Genomic DNA, 20,946 nt, shown 5'->3' with positions numbered 1-20,946 from the left:
AGATCTCCTCTACAAGAAATGACTATTGATTTACTATCACAATGTTCTAGTCACTAAGTCATCATATTTGTCAATTCAATGTATTCTCCTTGTTATTAAATCTAGAAATATAGGCATTGTTCCACTCAACCGTGCACAAAGGAACTTTAGGTTCCTCTGAAATATGGGCTAGGAGCACTTTCATTCCTCACTGGACGCAAAGTGTGTCTCCTCTCCTTTCTAAGTATGCCCTTCGAGACTGCTTAAGCTGTCTTGCTAGACAATTTCCTCAAGCGCATTCTTGATTAATATATATATATACTTATAGAGGCTTTTAGTCAGTGGTCTTCATCCATTAGTAGGTCAAAACTTTCAATTACACTTTTCATCGGCCCACCACAGAATAAAGAATGTGGTAATTGGTCAGCCCTCTTCAGCCACTGGCTTCCCGCTACATCAGCGATGTCATTTTGCTTATGCACAGTGTGGTCACCCATACAGAAAATAGTGCATTTTAGTGCTATAGCTTGTGGGGAAATGCTTCTTTTACTTTAGTGCTTGTTGTAATTCATTTTTCTTTTCTGCAAGAGTCAGGAAGTTTCTAAGACATTGCCATGGCGACATTCACATGTTGATGGTATTCTAAGCATGCAGTATGATTACTTTATTTTTCTAAAATTAAAGTCAGGTATCTTCAAACAGTAAACTAATGTTAAAGTATACCAACCCCATCCCCCAGAGATGACTGCATGTGTATGTGCATGTATGTACATGTATTCATATGCACGAGTGGCTAACATTGAATGGTTTTGGTGTACATTATGAGAAAGCCTTGCATTTTCTAATATTTATGCCCATCAAGGACAACAAGCACTCCCCCCAAAGATATCTGTCCATCTATGTGACTGACTGTGCATGTACAAGTGACCATATTGAAATGGTTATTGCTATAAAATATGCGAAAGGAAACAAGCTCCTCTAAACTCAATACCTCTGATGGCAGCTTTTAAAGGCCTTATCGCCAACAAGGTAGGGTGGCCGATATTTGAAAGTGGAGCATGTGCGAAATTGAAATAGGGATGTTCCTCCAGTGACTAGTTCCCAAACACTATTTTTACTGGCATGGCTGTAGATGATTCCTAAAATATGTCAAAGTGCAGATTATAAATCTTAATCTATACTTTTAGACAGGGAACGGCTACAGACATCATTCAAAGCTATTGTATTATTTAGTGAAATCCAATTTAATGGTAACGTCAAATGATTAATAAATATTTGGGAAAAGTAACTTTCAGAAAGTTACCTTTTACCTTCCTGAACCTTAAGTAGACTAGTTAGCATTAGCATACTGATATCCTGTCTGCCAGTGTTGATGAGGTGTGAAAACTGCTCCTAGAGAAGAAATAATGGCCTGAGTGTGGGAGGTGTTTTTCTTCCCCTTGCAGAAAGACCAGTTACAGTGGACCCAGGAAGATCATTTACTTATAAAATTCCCTACCTTTTCACAAGTAAGTGTAAGATTTGACCTGAAGAATGCAGCCCTTTGTCCCCCAGCCAGGCTGACACCAATCCAGTGGGAACAGAGCTAACCCCGGAATTGATTCAAACTGATCCCAGAGGACTGCTCATTTCCCTAGCCGCACCTATAGTTGGCCAGGTAGACTCTGCAGAAGAAAGGAAGGGTTCCTCCATCTTGAAATGTAGAAATAAAGGTGAACTGTGGGATTATCTACAGTAGGGAAAACATGTACTGCTGCAAAGCGGGTAGGGTTGCACCTTGGTAAAAGTTACCCCATTGATCAGAGAGGAGTCAAGAGTTACTCCCACCCACAGACGAGTGTCAGACATAAATGTGAAGCCCCAGAGCACCCTCCTTAAAACACTTTCTTGACCTGTTGAACATTAGAAGATGACTGGACCTTTTGTATGTGACCTGAAGGAAGCCTTGAAGGACTAGACCACCTCCTTCTTGTACCCAGGACAAATAAGTGAATTCCTAAGGTCAGTTGGCTGACATTCTGCATGACTCCAGGGACACAACAAGTTGTCTTTTTCCTGAGTGACCAGTTGACCAGCACCAACTGCTGGTGGTCTCTGCTGGAGTAGATCCTGGCCCTTAATACAGGTCCCTGACGTCCTGGGAGTCCTAGAAGTGACTGACTCAGAGGAGCTGCTCCAAATACACTGAAAAGTTGGGAGTCGAGAAATTTCAGTACTTTCAATAGATCGGGAGCTGTCATGGGGACCTTATAGGTGTCAAATTAAAATGCACCTTCCTCAGAAACAGATTCAGGCTTGCACTGGTGGAAGATTTATAAAAAAACACTAAGGGGCTTATTACGACATCTACACTCCAACAGCAGGACTGCCGTAGCCGCACACGCCACAAGACCACAATGCTGGTGGTGTGCCGGCCATGGTCTCACGCTTTCTGCATGCTTTGGCTCACGGAGTCAGCTGGAAGCCAATGCATAGACTCAGAATAGCACAAAGAAATGTACATGTATTTTTTTGGTTGACACAGAGCCAACACACATGTGAAAGAGGGAGTGAAACAGCAATATTTGTCAGCTCAAGCAAGCAAACAAGAGTTTAGCTGGATAAAAACAAGAGTTTAGCTGGATAGAAGGCAGGACCTTATAGAGACTGTTACAGTGGTCCATGCAACTATGTTAAAACTGAACCTCCATTATTCCAGACAGAAATTGCTGGCATTTCTTCTCTAAATTATTCTTGAACTGAACAGGGTTCTTGCAAAATAAGGAACTGGTCCATTTCTAAACTTTTTTTATTAATTTGTCGGCTAACCTGTGAACTTTTCCAGTTTACCTACATGCCTATTAATTTAATGGGCCAATAATTAACAATATGCTGCCCTTTTTGGGGTCTAACATAAAGCATTTGACAGTCTTGAAATGGTAAGCTCAGCATGCTTCCCCCTCAAGCCAATATGCCTTCTAGACATAGCAGGATATACATATTAGCGACCTCCTCTGAAAGTAACTCAAAGTGTCCCACCTTCCCAATGTTTTTCAATGCTTACTAGTTTGCTAATGTTAACGCTGGCCCTTCTTTAGAAGCTCTGTGTTTGAAAACACACTTGGTGTGCATTGCACGTGATGTTTTTGCTTCTGTTCCATACTGAAGAAGATAAGCATTCCCTCCTAACACAAAACGCCCCCACCATCTTGAAAGCTCCCTTTTAGTTATTATGATGCATTACCTGGATTTGGTTGAGGGCTGCTACAAGTTATCTTCCCGGATTTACAGATGCTGCTAAGAAAAACAGAAAAAGGTCAAGAATATGATTTGAATTTTTTTTCATATTTTCTGTGGCAGGGGTAGGACTTTGAATTGGGCCACCAACTAAGGGCTTAAAAGAAATGTTTAGAGGAGACAAGCAGGTCCTTAACCAAGGTCCATTGTCTCCTGTTATGAAGATCTGTGCCCGTTAAACTTGAAGAAGGTCTATGATTATTTTTAGGTCAATCACCACAATCTGTAGCGTACTCATTTTTGGCACCATCACAGATACAATTTACATCCAAAATCAGCAGCTTACTTTCATTTGTGATATTAAAAGACATGATGTCCACACTGCTGGTGTGTAATATATGGTGTTGTAATGGCTTCTCTATAATGTACACAAATTGTTGTAGTAGAGACTAGGGGTACAATCAGAGTTAATTTTAACAGCTGGAAGAAATAATAAAAAGACAGTCCAAAGGTGTCCAAAAGGCATTTAGTAGTAGTAAAGTTAGGAATCCTAACTTTAATACTACCAAATCCCTTTTGTATATACCGAAAGTCGTAAATTTAGTATTTTGTCCCAGTTTAGTAGTAGTAAAGTTAGGAATCCTAACTTGACTACTACTAAATCTCTTTTGTGAATACCGAAAGTCGTAAAGTTAGGATTTTGTCTCAGATTACTTTTGTGAATCGGGCCCTTAATTTTTATCACAGAGACGTGGACCAATGCTGCGTTTGGACCCACCCTGGTAGAAGCTACACCACCAGGTTACAGGATTTTCACGCTGGATAGGAAAGACAGGAAAGGCCGAGGCCTGGACATTCTCTACCGGGAATCACTTTTTGGTACCTTCTCTTCCTTGTCCCTGCCCGTTTGTGAAGCTCTATCTCTTAGTTTTCAAGTAAACGCTCAATATGATTTCAAGGGCATCCTAGTCTATCGTCCTCCAGACCCGAGAGGTTCCTTTATAGATAATATCCACAATCTTTTGGAAGACGGGCTGGCCGCCTGCAACCTAACAGTGTTGGGGGATCTTAATTTCCACCTGGAAGCCAACTCAGATGCTGATACAGTAGGCCTCCTTGATCTCTATGGAGAGCCTTGGGCTTTCACAATTGGTGAAGGAACCCATTCAACGGGCAGGCCACAAGCTCGATGGGATTTTTTACCTCTTTTTTACCTCATATCATTCGGCCATTGCGTTTTATATTGAACTATTAGAAAGTGCCCCTCAAACAGGTGGTGTACTCTGAAATAAATCAGCGAGAGCCTGGAACAGGATCAATCAACGGGAACTGCAAGAACATTTAGCTAGCTCCCGACAGGCGTATGTGGAAGATTTAGATAGAAATGCCAGTAATTTTCACCACTGGCTTTAAACAAATGTCTCACTATTAGCTCCTATGGCCTCCACACGTTCTCGTCGAGGTCGCCCTACAGCCCCTTGTTACTTGGATAGGCTGAAGGAGCGTAAATTAGGATGTAAAAACAGAAACGTCTCTGGAGGTTGGCCTATGACCCCGTAGAGAGGCAGATATATAATAAAGTCTGAGTAATTATAAGGAAATGGTAAGGAGTGAAAAAAACAAATACTTCTCAAAAAAATAGAGAGCGTCAAAAACTCCTCCAAGGAACTTTTTAGTACAGTGATGTTCCTTACATCGCCACACACTCCAGAGATTGTACCATCTCAACCTCTTTGCGACAAAATGGCCTTGCACTTTGTGCATAAAGCGGAAAGTATTTTTAATGAAGTAGGTAGACATAGTACCAAGGATAAACAGCCCACTTTTGACATTAGGCCTGTTGTAGGTAGTCCTTCAGGGGAGCAGAGTTTTGATAAGTTTGCTGACCTAGACAAGGGCGCAAGTTAAGGATCTAATAGCTAAAACCAATTCTTGTTCGCCGACGGACCCCTGCCCAGTGGGTGTGGTTGAATTGGCGCAAGAGATTATAGCGGACAACATTTTTTAATATAATCTTTATGACAGGATGCTTTCCTAAGATGTGGAAAACCACGTCCATTCAGCCTATTTTAAAGAAATCCAACTTAGACCCAGAAAACGCTAATAATTATCGTCTGATGTCGCGCCTTACTTTTCCTGTTAAACTACTAGAAAGGGCAATGAATAAACAGCTCATGGAATATGTCAACAAATAAAGCTGGCTAGAAAAGACACAACACAGCTTTAGATTTGGCCATAGTACTGAGTCGGCCCTGATTAAATCGGCTGAGGAAATCAAGGAAGCACTAGATAATGTTGGATGGGCCGCCCTCATTTTATTAGATCTGTTGGCGGCATTTGACACTGTTCATCATACCATCTTGGTGGAAAGTCTAGCAGCAACTGGAGTGCAGGGAATTGCACTCCACCTGCTTAAATCTTTCTTGGAAGATAGGACACTATTTGTTGCCTTGGATCTGTTCAAGTCTGATACTTTTGAGCTCCCATGTGGAGTGCCACAGGGCTCATCTATTAGCCCCACTCTTTTTCATATTTACATTGCTGCCCTGGCCCCAGTCGTAAAATCCTTCGGCTTTGCCTTACCTTCGTATGCTGACAACACTCAGATTGACGTTGTAGTCACGAAACAACCTCACACCATCAGTCAGAAATTTAATGAGTGCATGACAGCAGTAATCTCATGGATGAGCTTTAACTACTTAAAGCTGAAATTCTAATAAGACTGAAGTCATGCTTTTTGGAAACAATCCCTCATTTTGGACCCAGAGTTCGCGGCCAGCGAATCTGGGTGACTTGCCAGAACCGGTTGAAAAAGTGAAAACCTTGGGATTATTATTGACAGTAAGCTCTCCTTTGCCAACCAGATCAATGCCTTGACTACCTATACATTTTTCATATTAAGAAAAATTAAAATCCTAAAAGTTGGTTATATCTGCTTTGGTGCTGGCCAGATTAGACTATTGTAATGGTCTATACCTGAATCTTCGGGCTCAACACCTACAAAAGCTTCAGGTACTACAAAATACAACAGCAAGTGTTCTCACACACACCCCCAGACATGTCTCGGTGAGGAAAATCATCAAGCAGCTGCACTGGCTGCCAGTAAAAGAAAGGATACAATTCAAGGCTCTGTGCTTTGCGTAAAAAGGTCTTGCACAAACAAGGACCACAACTTCTTGGCCAGAAATTCAGATGGTACTCTCCTAACAGACCACTTAGATCATCTAACTCCAGGACTAAGGTGGTACCAAAATTGAATAGAATAAACTGGGGCGGTAGAAGTTTTTATCTAGGACCAGCATCCATTTGGAATAAGCTCCTGTTATCTATCCAATCAGCCACTTCCCTGTTCAGATTTAGACGGTTGTTGAAAACATGGCTTTTCAGCAACTCAGATTTTTGGTAAGACATCTGCCTTCTGCACCGATCGGTAAGCTAGCGCCAGGAAACCGAATGGTAATAGAGCAGTTTACAAATCTCATTGACATAAAGCAAGAACCAGTGCAGGTATCTGAGCATACAGGTCTAGATGTTTTTGAGCTACTAATTAAACAACTGTATTTGTTCTTAAGCTTTATGAAAAGATTTCTGCATAATACTAAAACAATAAAAACAAATATTTTAACTTTGCACTTTTAGTAAGTAGCCCTTTTACCTAGATCTTTTCATTTTAAAGCACCCAAAAGGTATCCAGCAAAACCAGATGTCAAAACAAAGACACTCAATGATTGTTTAAGGTTTTTGTAACCTTCGTGTTTCTGATGGGGGCCACCATTAAATGTTGATTGGACATCTTGACTAGCTCTTTCTCCAACCAGAGCCGTAGGCGTCCTCGCCTGATCGTTAGAGTGCTGCCTAATTGCTACCCAGTTGAGGCTTTCCACAATGGTTGAATACTACAGCAGATATAAACTTTGTCTTCTTTACATAGAGAAGATTCAAATTACTAGGTTAGCAAAAAGAAAAAGTTACAAAGATCTACACAACTTCAAGGAACTGCGCAATTCCCAGAAACCAAACTTAAATGGGGAGAGTATCACAAAAGAGAGGGCAGAAATATTTTATATGTACAAATGATTATTCCTGCCGTGGTGAGAAATTCCTCACCTATGTTGAAAACAACACCACAGCAAGGCTTACACCAGTGACCGAATCTCTGACCGGTCAGGGCATGAAGTTTCCCAAAATCGTTAAAGATGAAGACATTGAACTCCTTGGTTTGGACTTAATACACACTGACGTCTAACTTGATTTTCCTTTGCACTGCAATCTAAATCTGAGCCACTGTTCCCATCGCAAACATCAAGAGTTCACTGGTACTCCTGATGAGGCGATGTATGAGGTGCATCTCATTCATAACACTGGCACAGCATTGATTGCCATCTTGAGAGAGCTTCTGCACAACAAGAGTAAAAAAGGCATACCCATGTTCATGTTTGTAGTCCACTCAGCTCAGATTCTTGGCAAAGGCCAAGCCAGTGCAGTAACCGCCACCTCACGTGAAGTGCCTCAAGGGTCTCCACTTCCCTTTTACCTGCCAAGGCTTCTGCAGCCCCAGACAAACAAGGACATATCCTCCCGCCTATGTCTCCTCTTTCACGATAGCTGTTTGTGCGTGTTACACCAGGCCAGCCAGGAGAGGTAACAGCCTACCTGAATTGTAACAGAGACCTTGATGAGCTACAGACTGGCTGAAGTTTTACGCTTACAAAACTAAGATACTCTTAGTGGGTAAAGGGTAGTGATTTGATGGTGACCTGCATTAGAGCCAATTCGGAAATCCTTCAGTTATCTGTGATGTAAAGGCGCCCTTGCTCTCATTGGCAATCTCTTTGCTTATTCCACGCGTATTTCTCTTACTATATTTAAAAAAATATGTAATTCCTTTTTCTACTTTCCTCTGAGTTGTTTCAATACTAACCATGTTGCAACTAGAGAAATTAAGTTTACTCAGAACCAATCAAAACTCTTTCCAAAGCGTATAGGTCCTTAATAATATTGCTCAATGTCTTTTCTTGAAGTAGGAAAGCGCACCCCTATCTGGGAGAGTGCTCCACTTGCTCTATGTGCAAAGCAGGATGTAAATGGGGATTCTGCATTATGTACAAAAGGTGGTCTTCGGCTTTCCCCCTTAATGTATGTTTAATGATTATAAAATGTACGCTCCATCCAAGACATCTGTCTTCTCAAGACCTTGCCCAGTTCAACCCACCCACTCACAAATCAACAACTGGGTTGGTTACTGCATAGTGCTTCTAGGACCAGACTTCTGGAACTGACATTTCCATTCACCAGAAAACAAATAGTCTTCCTTTACATTCAACATTGCTGCTCTAGATCTAGAACTGACTAGATCAGGACATTGGCTCACTATACACTTGCTTCTGAGCAAATATTATTTATGCTCGCTCCTTCACCCATCCTGGGCCTCCTTCACCAAAACTAGAGTTGCTGATCATGTCAAAGGAAAACAATTTCTAATACTGATTCCTCAGCACGTCACATTCTTCATGTGCATCTTACCAAGAGACGCCATTTTCCATGACAGCGTCTGAGCCAGGGGGGATGATGTAATCCTGGTAGTAACACGGGCAGTTACTAGGCGTCACACAGCTTCCAGAGTCATTCATGTAGGTCCCTTCTTTGCAAACACAGCCATAAACTGGATAGTAGAGGTTGCTGCATGTGATATCCGACTGGCTCAGGGAGCGGCAGCTGGGCTGGCAGGTGGTAACGTTGAAGCTGTACTCCATCGACTTGGGGCAGACATATCTGGGGTGGACACCTAGTAAGAGGACAGAGGAGAGGTAAGAGACGGTGCATAAGCCCAAACATTCTTCTACCTTAATTTCAAAATTTCCCATAAACCTCCATACATTTAGTTATAGATCACACTTAAAGATCACAGATGTTAGTCAGCAAGAAAGTCCGTTGGGTCCAAAACTGAACACAACAATGCTTTCATCCCTCTCAATTTAAGGTGATGGTGGCAGGTGGGTGGCGGTTTGTTGTTTGTCTACGACGGGTTCTCAAAAGTCGGTTCTGGAGGACCGGATCCATGCAGATTTTTAAGATAACTACATTTATCTAAATGCGGATGTGCAAAAAGTCTGGCATGGATCCGGCCCTCCAGGACCGACTGTGGAAAACCCTGGTCCAGGGCAGTGCTCCATGGCTGAGCGGAATTTGTTTACAATATTGATGTTTATTTGTATTCAAAGGTGATATTTTAAGTTTTTTTATCAGATACATGAGTGTGTGTTAAAATGAAGAATGAGAAATACGTATGAAGGACACCAGAACAGAGCATTCAAATTCAATTTAGTTTTTGTGCATTCACTGTAACTAAATACAGTGTAAATGGGAAAGCCAGCCAGTGTTTGTATAAGTGGCAGTTCATGATTGGACACTGTCATTCTATTTCGATGACCCTACTTCTGTCTGTGTGGGGGCAAGTGTATTTCACTCTAGAATAAAGCTGGTCTTTTTTTCACTGTAACGTGCTAACTTTGACAAGTTATCGCTAAACCAATTGATTGTAGTCTGGTCGGTAGCTGCTCACTTTCTTCATGTGAAACAAAAGCAAATGCTTTTCACGTAGCTTCAGAAAGGGATTATATGTGAGGTACGGAGTGAGTCGGAACTGTTAAACTGCCCTAGGGCCCTACAGTGTTCCCTTTCAGTGCAATAATCACTCCAGTAGTACAGTACAGTGTGTCTTACAGCCCTAATGGGGGACAGGTACATCAGGTTGTTTTGGAGCTTGTCTTTTTTGAGCTGTTTGCCCTACACCAAAAAGTGATCCAACTGATGGCTAATGGTCCCATTGCAAGGTCCTGGTAATTCCAATGAGGCCGGAATGAGAGTACCAGCCCTATTGAAATGACAAGGTCAACAGTAACTCAGGGCCCCATTGTTTTTTTAATGAGGTGAAACTCCGTGGAGAAATTTTGAAGTACCCGTGAAGTAAGACCCAACATTACCAATTGGTGATGCCTCTTTTCTAAGAGGGCTCTCAGGGTCAGGGTACCGGGCATCACAAAAGCGACCTCGTTATGACGCCCTGCTTGCCATTCTTCAAGCACTTTGCAACTTTAGCGTTGGAGGAAGGCCAGCTGATCTTTAATGGTACATCAACACAATAAAGGGTAATTGTGAGTCAAGTAAATGGAATGGGGCAGGACAAGGATCAACCGGGAGATGTCCTTCACTATGGCCTTCCCACAGGATCTATACTGAACCTTCAGTCTGGGGAGGACATTTGGAGGCAAAATAAAATGGATAAAGATAGAAGATATTGGAGCATCCTATGGTGTTTAGAGGTAAATAGAGGAGAGGAGGCCTTGAGCAACAATCTGACAGGAGCTTGGTTTGCTGCTTGCTGCTTGAGAAGGCTCATTGAATATTTGAGAAACGGACAGCGATTCTAACCAGTACACGAAAGGACATTGTGAGAGGAGATTTACATAGCCATAGCACATTCCGAAATTCGCAACTACTGTAATGTAGTTCAGTCTCAGAACCTGTTGAATCTGTGAGTTGGGGGAATCTTTGAGCTGTCAAAGACTCACATGGTAGACCACCTTGAGAAGGAGTCACCATCATTTAAGGGGACTTTGTATACAGTCATGGGAGGTCAGGTAAGGAGAAGCACATCATTGAAATGCTGGTAACTCAACAAAGGGAGATGGTGTACTAGTAGGTTCCTTAAAGAAAAGGGCTCACTACCTTCATCCTGCGATCTGGTTATCTGAAAGAAAGCTCCATCCATGGGGTTAATAACACACCAAGGATGACACTGTCTTTGAGTAGCGCTGTATTAGTAATAGAGGCTGGTTGATTTTCTAAAATGTCATAATAGATCTGTAAAGAATCCCTAGTGACTGTTTTTGTACTTGTTACTAATACATTCAATGCTATAATTAACAGAATTTAGAAATACAAATTCAATTAATCCATAAGACGCTTTAGACCATTTGTCCTTGTGTTAAGTTGATGCATACTTATAGTGTTTGTGTATCTGGCTACACTCCATGCATTATGGGTGCCTCTGACCAGCAGCGGCAGCCGCTAGGGGGCGCCATGGCATCGACCCACCGCCTCCCACTGCCACTAATGCTTGGCATATTACCGCTTTAATATAAAAGCAACCGATCTCATGGAGAGTTTGTTTGCATGTAAAAGTTGTAATATAACTTTCCCACAGAAGAGGGCGCCACTAGATGTATTGTGCATATGTCAGGCGGGGGCTGCCACAACCCAGCCTCACAAATACACAAAACATATCTGACATGCTGCACTAGAGTCACGCAGTGCAGCATGTCAGATAATGGAGCTTCAGGGCTTGTTAATCAGTTTTTGTGTTTTAAGGTGTGACTGTGAGTTTGTCTTAGTGCTGGGGAGTGCATGCGAATGTATGTATTAATGTCTGTTGGCGTGCCTGCAACTGTTTGTGTATACATGTCTGCTTGTGTGCGATGAAAAAGTCTGGCCCGAGGGTTGGCAACCTGGCCTGAGGCAGTGTGCTGGACAGTGCTCTTCTGCCCTACCACTCTAAAAATCTATCGCATACCACTACCTCTGACACCTTCTGTGTTTTGGTCCTGATGTTGATCGCCCATTACTTGCGGGCTCAAATAACCATAGACAATAGGAAAAGTGGCAAAAGTAATGAACTAATGTTACCTGTGTATGATTTTTATGGGATAGTTCTTCTTCTATGTGCTATCCTTCCTGTGCTTTCTATACAATTTTTTTCTCACTTTTGCACCCCAATGAGTGATCACTGGAGCACCAGGCACCTATATCTTATTGTATCTTATTGTACCTTTTTTCAGTTTCATGAATCTCAATTAATTTTAATAAATACATATTTTCATCTGTAAGATTTCTGGGAGAGTGTTCTCTTTTTTTTTTGTTGATTCATTTTACTTCAATTGCATGAGGGTAAGTTTTTCATCTAATTCATTGTATTTTTTTCCAACTTATACTAGTTCTAGCATTATTTCGTATTGTTGTATTGGCCCCGGCTCCAAGGTGGTTTAACAGATAGCTCCTTATGTATGTACCCTTGTTCTTGGTAAGGCAGCTTAAAGTATTATATAGCAATTTTGTGACTGGCAAAAACAGACCCAAAACCGACACTTTTGTAAAATGCCAGCACTTTTCAAATCTCCACCTCCACAAAATATACGAATTTATTGACCGTGTGATGCCACTGTTTAGACTAAAATAGAGGCACATTAAGCAGGCAGTGAAGCTCTTTGCTTCTTCTGTTAACTGCGCGTTGACTTAGGGGAGCCTGTGTGCTGCCAGGAGGAGAAGAGGACGGAGGAGAAGCTGCTGCCGTAATCAGGTAAGTGATATTTTTTGTATCTTCTCCCACCTCATCACCCCTGTTCTATAGTAGCCACCACTGGCATTGGGGACTGCTGTTGGCTGTTATCTCAGGACTATTGCCCTTCAGAACTCAGGTCTGTATAACACAGTACTAGACACTTCTGGAAATACCAACCTGAACTTCCTCGGCAGTCCAGAAATAAGGCCGGACAGAGAAAAGCCAATGTGACTAAATAAGGATATCAACCTAAGTTGATGCTGTTTTGAGACCTCATATTGTTTATCCAGGGTCCTGCAGTAATAATTTTCTGTTCTTGCAATACAAGTGACTCATGCTGCTTCATTAATGCACCTCAATAGTAAAAGCCAGCAACACCAACAATTGCTGTAGTTTTAAGTCACTACTATGTTCATGTAATGTACCTGTAAAGATGCTCCAGTCAGAAATGGTTGAATAAAGAAAGATTTATTTCTAGAGCAAGCAGGTACCATCTACTCAGCAGGATGCCTTGTCTCTAACTTCTGCAGCTAGAACTAGAACATCCACTGAGAGGCATACAGCAACAGTAACCATAGTGATGGTTACTAAGATAGCTGTGATGGCACATCTCCTTCCTTTAAACAGCAAAACAACTAAAACAATTATAACTAATTAATTACAATCCTAGAATTAATAGACAGAAAATAAGTATATTAATATGATTATGTTCATACTTCAGAATACAATAAAATCATAAATATGTAATACTATATATGAAACTACAAGATTGATGAACATACAAGATGGATACTCTATCCCCCCCTTTACGCAATAAACAAATCTATTTACGTAGCAAAGTTTCCATATTTTACTGGTAATCTTATTGCTCTACCAACATGTGTCACTTTTCCAGAGTTACTGGGGGGTTGAGTAGAACTGCTAGAAGGTTGAGATTGAGTAGCAACACTGGGGGTGATCCTGACAGATTGGGGATGAATACTATCCTGATCCCAAGCAGTGGTGTCTGTGACTTTGTCCCACATCCAACTCATTGATGAAAAAGGTTTTTCAACCCTTTTATTGTGGTTTACATTACTATATTTGGACAACTTGTTTTAATGCCAAATTTTTCCATCACTCAATTCAGCAGATCTTGAAAAAGGCAATGGTGCAGAATATTTACTTTGTCCTTTTTTTACTTTAGAACTGAGTTTCACTTTGACCCAATCACATTCTTTCAATTTAATGTCACTTGTATTGTGTGTTTTATCAAAGTTAGCCTTGCGAGTATCATGCATTTTTCTTAAAGTGGATCTAACAACAGCTGGTGACCATTTACCATAAGTCTTCATGGTGTTCCAGGCAACATTGTCTTTTGAAAAAGGTTCTCTGCCTCGTAAGATTCTGAAAGGACTGTATCCAGTACCTGTGGGTGTAATGCTGTAAGCCCAAAGTGTACTGAAAAGTTCTTTTTCTCAATCTTTCCAGCATTAAATGATGCCTGTGCACTGCCCATTATAACTCTGTGGAATCTTTCCACAATACCAATCCCTGTAGGATGATAAACAGGGGTTTTCTTCACACAAATACCATTTCTTTCTAAAAAATTGCATGTATTTTTCAGATGAAAATTGTGGTCCATTGTCACTTAGAATGTTCTTTGGAATCCATTCTCGCAAAAATTCTAAGAATTTGATGACTTGCTTTGTGTCAAAGTTTTCAGTAATTTCTATTTCCGGCCACTTAGGGTAATCATCAATAACTACTAGAACGTGCTTATGGTTGCCTTCCTCATCATCAATGGGACCTAGCCAATCGATGCTAAGACTTTCCCAAGGCCGATCAGGCAAATGTCTAGTGCCAAGAGTGGATCTGAATACTCGTTGGGTCTTGTCAGAATCTTGGCAGGTGGTCCACTGTTTAACAAATGTTTCTATAGCTCTGTCCATACCTGGCCACCAATATGACATTTTTACTCTTGCTTTCAGCTTGAGGATGCCTAAATGACCGTCATGATTTAATTCTAAGATTTTAGATCGTAGAGACGTAGGAACAACAATTCTTTCTCCTCTGCAGATATAACTAGAATTGTCAATAGATAGTTCATTTTGTATTTCCCACATAGCTCTCAATTCTCCTTGGCTTTCATTTTTGATGGGCCATCCATGAGTAATAAAGATTTTTGCTCTACTCAATACCTCATCATTTGCATACTCATTGGTCCATTCTTCTTTGGAGATAGCTTTAGTATCATCGTATATCACTGCCACATTAAAATCATCCCAATCATTTTGTTCAAAAGGCTCATAAGGTAAAGGGGATCTACTTAGATAGCCTGCTACCTGATTCCTTTTCCCAGGAAGATATTCAACTTCATAAGTAAAATCCGAAAGTTTTAAATTCATTTTTGCTATACTTGGAGTGGATTTTAATACACCATCAGATGTCAATACTTTGAGTAATGGCTTATGATCAGTGCGTAGAATGAATTTAGTGCCCCCACACAAACTGCCTAAATTTTTCCATTGACCATACTGTGGCTAACATTTCCTTCTCTATAACTGAATATCTTTCTTCAGTAGGAGATAGTGCTCGAGAAGCAAATGCAATTGTTACTTCTTCACCTCTGACATTAATTTGGGATAAGACTGCTCCTAGACCTTTTCCACTCGCATGAGTGGTGATGATACTTTTTGCAAGGTTGTCAAAGGCTTGGAGAGGAAAAGCTGAAACAAGATCAGTTTTTAATCTCATAAAGTCCTCTTCAAGTTCTTTATTCCACATGAATTCTTGTTTTATTTTAAGTAATTGTCTGTCTTTGTGGCAAAATTCTGTACGAATTTTGAGTAGAATTCAGGCATGCCAAGAAATGACCTTATCTCATCTTTAGACTTTGGTACCGGAGCATTCCTAATGGCCTCAATTAAATTTTTTTGTTTGAGAAATCTCTTCGCCACTTACTTCATGTCCTAGGTATGTTACGGATTTCATCCTGAATTTGCATTTCTTTAGTTCGACTGTTAGACCTTTTTTAGATAATATGTGAAGAACATTCTTTAATCTTTCATCATGTTCATACATATTGCGACCCATGATTAGTATGTCATCTTGAAAATATGTAATGCCTTTTAATCCTTTAAATAATTTGTGCATTAACCTCTGAAAGACGGCAGCAACAGAAGCAAGGCCGAAAGGCATTCGTACAAAGCGATAACATCCAAAAGGAGTTATGAAAGCTGTTAGGCTTCTGCTGCTGTCCTGTAACTGGATTTGATGGTACGCAGATGTTAAATCTATGGTCGAAAACCATTTAATCCCATTGGTCTGCGCTAGTAATTCATCAATTCTTGGTAAGGGGAATTTATCTACAACGATGCTCTTGTTGAGATCTCTTAAATCAATGCATAAGCGCAACCGGCCATTTGGTTTGCGTGCTACGACTAATGGAGCGAGCCATTCTGCACTTTCTACAGGCTCTATTATCCCTTTTTTTTCCAAAATGTCCAATTCAGCCATGATACCTTCTTTTGTGCTGATGGGAATGTTCCTGGCTTTATGACAAACTGGTACAGCATTGTCTTTGAGTATAATTTTATGTGTGAATCCACGCAGTTTTCCCACATTTCCAGAAAAGACACTAGGAAATTGTTTAACAATATCATTACCAAGGCTATCATCTGTCTCATTTAAAAGCATAACTTGATCTTCCATCTTGGGATTAAGAATGATCCCAAGTTCCCCTTGATCAATCCACTCTAATACGGATGGTCCTTTTTCTGCAACATATAGTTTACCCATGGCATTTCTGTCTTTGAACTTGAAATTAACTTCTACATAACCTACTATAGGTTTCTTTTCACCAGGGAAAGTTACTGGTTTTATATCTGGAGGTTTTAATTTTAAATCAAGAACATTTTCAAATTTACTTTCCCATACCTTATGTTGTATAATCGTGTAAGATGATCCTGAATCAGGTACAATTTGTAAATCAACCCCACCTATATTTAATTCAAAATTGCTTTTTTCTTGCTTGTGCCACTAATATTTAGTACTACTCTCCTCATCATTCATGTCAATTATGCACAATATGCTATCATCAGTAGAGGAGTTCCCATTGCCAACATGTTCTTCAACTTTGTCTTCAACACATCCTATTACTTTTTTGTTATCTTTCTTAATTCTCCTTCTGCAGGCTTTTGTAAAATGCCCCATAATACCACAATAACCACATCTGGATTTCAAAGCGGGACACCATTTTTCATTTGCATTATGCCCTTTGTACCCACATCTGTAACATGTAAGATGTTTGTCATTGTGGTACATTTTTTTAAAGGTAGTGCTTTTCTTACTGACATCTTTATCATTCCGTTTGTCAATTTTCTTACTCTCATTTATGTTATGTTATGTTATGTTATGTTATGTTATGTTATGTTAGTGCTATTTGTATTGCGCACGGCTGCTCCAGCGAAGGAGCGTCCCGGCGCACCGACAAGGTGGCGAACACAACACAACTGGGGAACAGAAATAATTATTAAGAAATTGGGGAGTGAAGGATTTAACAAAGCTCAGAAAATAAATGAGTTTTAGCGGCCTTGCGGAAGGAGAGCAGGTCACCAAAGGTCCGGAGTTTCAAAGGGAGAGCGTTCCAGAGTGCGGCTGCCCGCACCTTAAAAGAGCGACCCCCCACCCGACTGAGTTTGAACCGAGGGGCTACCGCTAATTCTTGGTCTAGCGAGCGCAGAGTGCGGCCCGGGATGTAAGGGCACAAGAGTTGGTGCAGTAAGGGAGGTGATAGGCCCTTCAGAATTTTGAAGGAGAGGCACAAAACTTTAAAGTGGATCCGCTGCCTAACGGGTAACCAATGCAAGGCTCGCAAAGATTGACCGGCCGAGCAAAACCTAGGAAGACCTATGATCGCTCTGGCCGCAGCGTTCTGCACTCTTTGAAGTCGGGTTAACTCAGCCTGGTTTAATCCTATAAAAAGGGAGCTGGCATAGTCCAACCGTGCCAAAACCGTCGCTTGCACCACCAATTGACGAGTTGCGGCATCGAAGTATTTAAGGGCAGGGCGCAGATTGCGCAGGATGCCGAAGCAGCAAGCCGCCGTCCTTTTGGTGTGGCCAACAAAGTTGAGGGAAGGGTCCAGCCAAACACCAAGATTTTTGATCTCCGCAACCGGAGTGGGGGTCGGCCCCAGCTCAGAGGGCCACCAAGAATCTCCCCATAGGTCCGTCCTATGTTGCTAACAACATTACTCTCTTCATTATTTTTAAGTGTGACTTGTGCACATCTTTTTGACATTTCACCTTTCTTAACTATGGCAATAATTTCATTCTAAGGTGCGTCTCCGCATACCTATAGTTTTTCTTGGATGGCAGCATTATTGGAGTGCATGACTAGTTGATCTCTAATGAAACTGTCATGTAGGTTTCCAAAATCGCAATTAATAGATAATTTCTTCAAAGAAGACACTTAATCTTCAACAGATTCAGATTTATGTTGTTTCCTTTGGAAAATTTTGAATCTGCTAATTCCCACACAAACAGTAGGTTGGTAATGTGCATAAAGATCTTCTAGAGCTTCAAAAAATACATTACCACCAGATCTTGGTTTTTTTACATTTGATAGTAAATTCTAGACCCTTCTGGTCCTAAACCGTGCAACAACATTTTCTTTTTCCTAGAAGCAGAAAATTCATCCTCATTCTCTTCTTTTAAGGCCGATATGTAATTAAGGAAGTACTCTTTCCAGACTAACCATTTCAAATACAGGTTCACCAGGACGAGTAAGAAATAGGACTGGGGGAATTAAGCCATAACATTGAGTGGCCATTATTTAATCTAATGAAAAATGAAATATTAATTATGATATACAGTGCTGTCGCTGCAAAGATAACACTTCTGTATAAATAGGTATAATTTGTAATTGTACCTATATAATGAAAAGTATATATATATATATATTCACTGAAAAAACCATAGGTTTCACACACGTTATAGTTAGGAATTAGCATTTAAAAAACCTTAGAAATTCAGTGAAAAAACCATAGGTTTCACACATGTTATAGTTAGCTGGACATTTTACTCGTAAAAAACCAATGAAATTCCCCCGTTATAGTTAGTTCAGCTAACTATAACTCGCGCGCCCGCAATGCACTGCTGATGACGTCACATATTACATCACTCATGACATGGTCAGTGACATCACTCATGACATCACTGATGACATCTCAAATGACATCACTGATGACCTCACTGATGACATCATCCAGTGAATGTGTGTTTTTCTGAAAATTAAATATGTTTTATATATGTATATCTCAAGGTCGATGGAAGAATAAATGGGTATATTACTGTCTAAATGGATGATTTCTTTTTGAAAAATTGATTGTGTAACTGACTGATTAAGTGTATCATAGTGAATACATGGCTTAGTGAGTAATGTTTAAATATATAAATATCTGTATCAGTCTCTCACTTTGTGTATAAGTGGCTGCATGGGTTGGAGAGTAGCTACATGGGTGTCTATATAGGTTATTAGTTGGTTTTTTGAGTATCAGTATGAGTGTCTGCATGGTTCGGTGGGGGGTATGACGTAGTGCATAGGTGCATGAATGAGTGACTCACTGTTTGTATGTGTTGAACAGAGCATGTGTGCAGGACTGCATGGGTGGATGAGTGTGTGTATGGGTGTGTTAGTGAGTGAATGACTGTCTCAATAGTGTCTTTCTGAGTAACTACATATGTTTAAAACTAGTATATGTGACTATTGGTTTATATATGTGAGTATATGTGAGAGTGAGAGATTGAAAGAGTTCCTGTATGAATAAGTATGTATTTCTATAAGTAATTGTTTAAAAGACTAAGTATGTGTAAGTTTCCGTAGAAGTAAGTGTGGTGGTGTGTGTATAACTGTATATGCAAGTAAATGTATGTTTGATTCTTTATTGGCATGAGTGACTATGTGTGTGAGTAGCTCTATGGATGAGTGGCATTGTGTAACAGGATGTATAGGTGTATGAGTACATATGATAAGTGAGTACATGTATGAGTGACTGTATTGGACTGTTGGTGAATGAGTGGATGTGTATGTGGATCTTAGAATTACTGAAGAGGTTGTTGTAACTGTTATTGGTATGTCCATTGTTTTGTAAATTTTAGTCTCTATTTTTGAATGTGTGTATCAAAGGTTTTATTAGGGGAAGAGGAGGTCTGCCACTCTATCACAAGGATGATGTCATCAGTGAGGTCATCAGTGATGTCATTTGAGATGTCATCAGTGATGTCATGAGTGATGTCACTGACCATGTCATGAGTGATGTAATATGTGACGTCATCAGCAGTGCATTGCGGGCGCGCGAGTTATAGTTAGCTGAACTAACTATAACGGGGGAATTTCATTGGTTTTTTACGAGTAAAATGTCCAGCTAACTATAACATGTGTGAAACCTATGGTTTTTTCACTGAATTTCTAAGGTTTTTTAAATGCTAATTCCTAACTATAACGTGTGTGAAACCTATGGTTTTTTCAGTGAATTTCTAAGGTTTTTTAAATGCTAATTCCTAACTATAACGTGTTTGAAACCCATGGTTTTTTCAGTGAATTTGCAAGGTTTTTTAAATGCTAATTTTTTTTTTATTCTTCTATTTTTTCTTACATATTTTTAATTTAATTTTCTTACCTTTTATAAATTCTATGCTTAAATTTTTAAAATTCTTTAATATGTTTTTTTTAATATATTTTTTAAAATAAACATGTAAAATTTATTTGCAGTTCTTTTTTTTTTTTTTTAAATTTTTTTTTAGTACGCGTACCGTAAGCTCACGGTAAGCGTACGGTTTACGCAACGTCCGTAATCTTTCTACGCTGCTTGCGTATAGTTACGCACTTTGCGTAGCCGCGCGTACTGCGCGTGGGACGCGTGCGCGCTTACGCCACACGCGCACGTTACGCGGAAGTGTCGGGGAGTGACTGTTATGCGCATGCGCGCAAGCGCGTGTCTTTTTTACGCGCATGCGCACTTTTGCCGTAAGCGTACCGTAAGCGTACCGTAAGCGTACGGTAGGTCATGTGATCATGAAACACAACTTTTGATTGGTTGAAACTACTTTCAGTTCTAGAACTCTCCTACACCACACCCATTCCCCTCATTTCTGCTTGTGATCCCTTGGGAGAAGGAGCTGGTTTGTCTTTGGGATACGATGGCAGAACAGCAGAGCCCTTCTGAGAGTGAGGCTAGCACCAGCAGCACTGTCTTGAGGCAGAGAGCGAGGAAACAAAAGCCTTCTTATGTTTGGGATTATTTTACTTTTCCTGAAGGCCAGCAAAAGGTGAATGCACCCTTAGTTACTTGCAGGCTGTGTCAGCGTGTACTTTCTAGAGGTAATCCTGACAGGAAGTATTCCTTTGGGAATCACACCATGAAGAGACAC

General features: G+C 40.5%; 1 protein-coding gene across 1 annotated transcript in view; it reads right to left on the bottom strand.

The window, feature by feature from the left end:
- Positions 1–20,946, bottom strand: part of LOC146860841 (uncharacterized) — a 915,295-nt gene that overhangs the window by 585,399 nt on the left and 308,950 nt on the right. The window contains exons 17-18 of the mRNA XM_085646176.1: positions 8,719–8,980; positions 3,203–3,252 (exon numbers count right to left, since the gene is read on the bottom strand). Of these exons, the coding sequence (XP_085502302.1) occupies positions 3,203–3,252; positions 8,719–8,980 (312 nt within the window). The remainder of the gene's footprint in view (positions 1–3,202; positions 3,253–8,718; positions 8,981–20,946) is intronic.

The sequence above is a fragment of the Triturus cristatus genome, chromosome 3_1, assembly GCF_964204655.1.
Source record: "Triturus cristatus chromosome 3_1, aTriCri1.1, whole genome shotgun sequence".
In the NCBI taxonomy this organism is placed as follows: domain Eukaryota; kingdom Metazoa; phylum Chordata; class Amphibia; order Caudata; family Salamandridae; genus Triturus; species Triturus cristatus.
The sequence above is the reverse complement of the archived record's forward strand: the minus strand, read 5'-3'. Positions and strand labels throughout refer to the sequence as shown.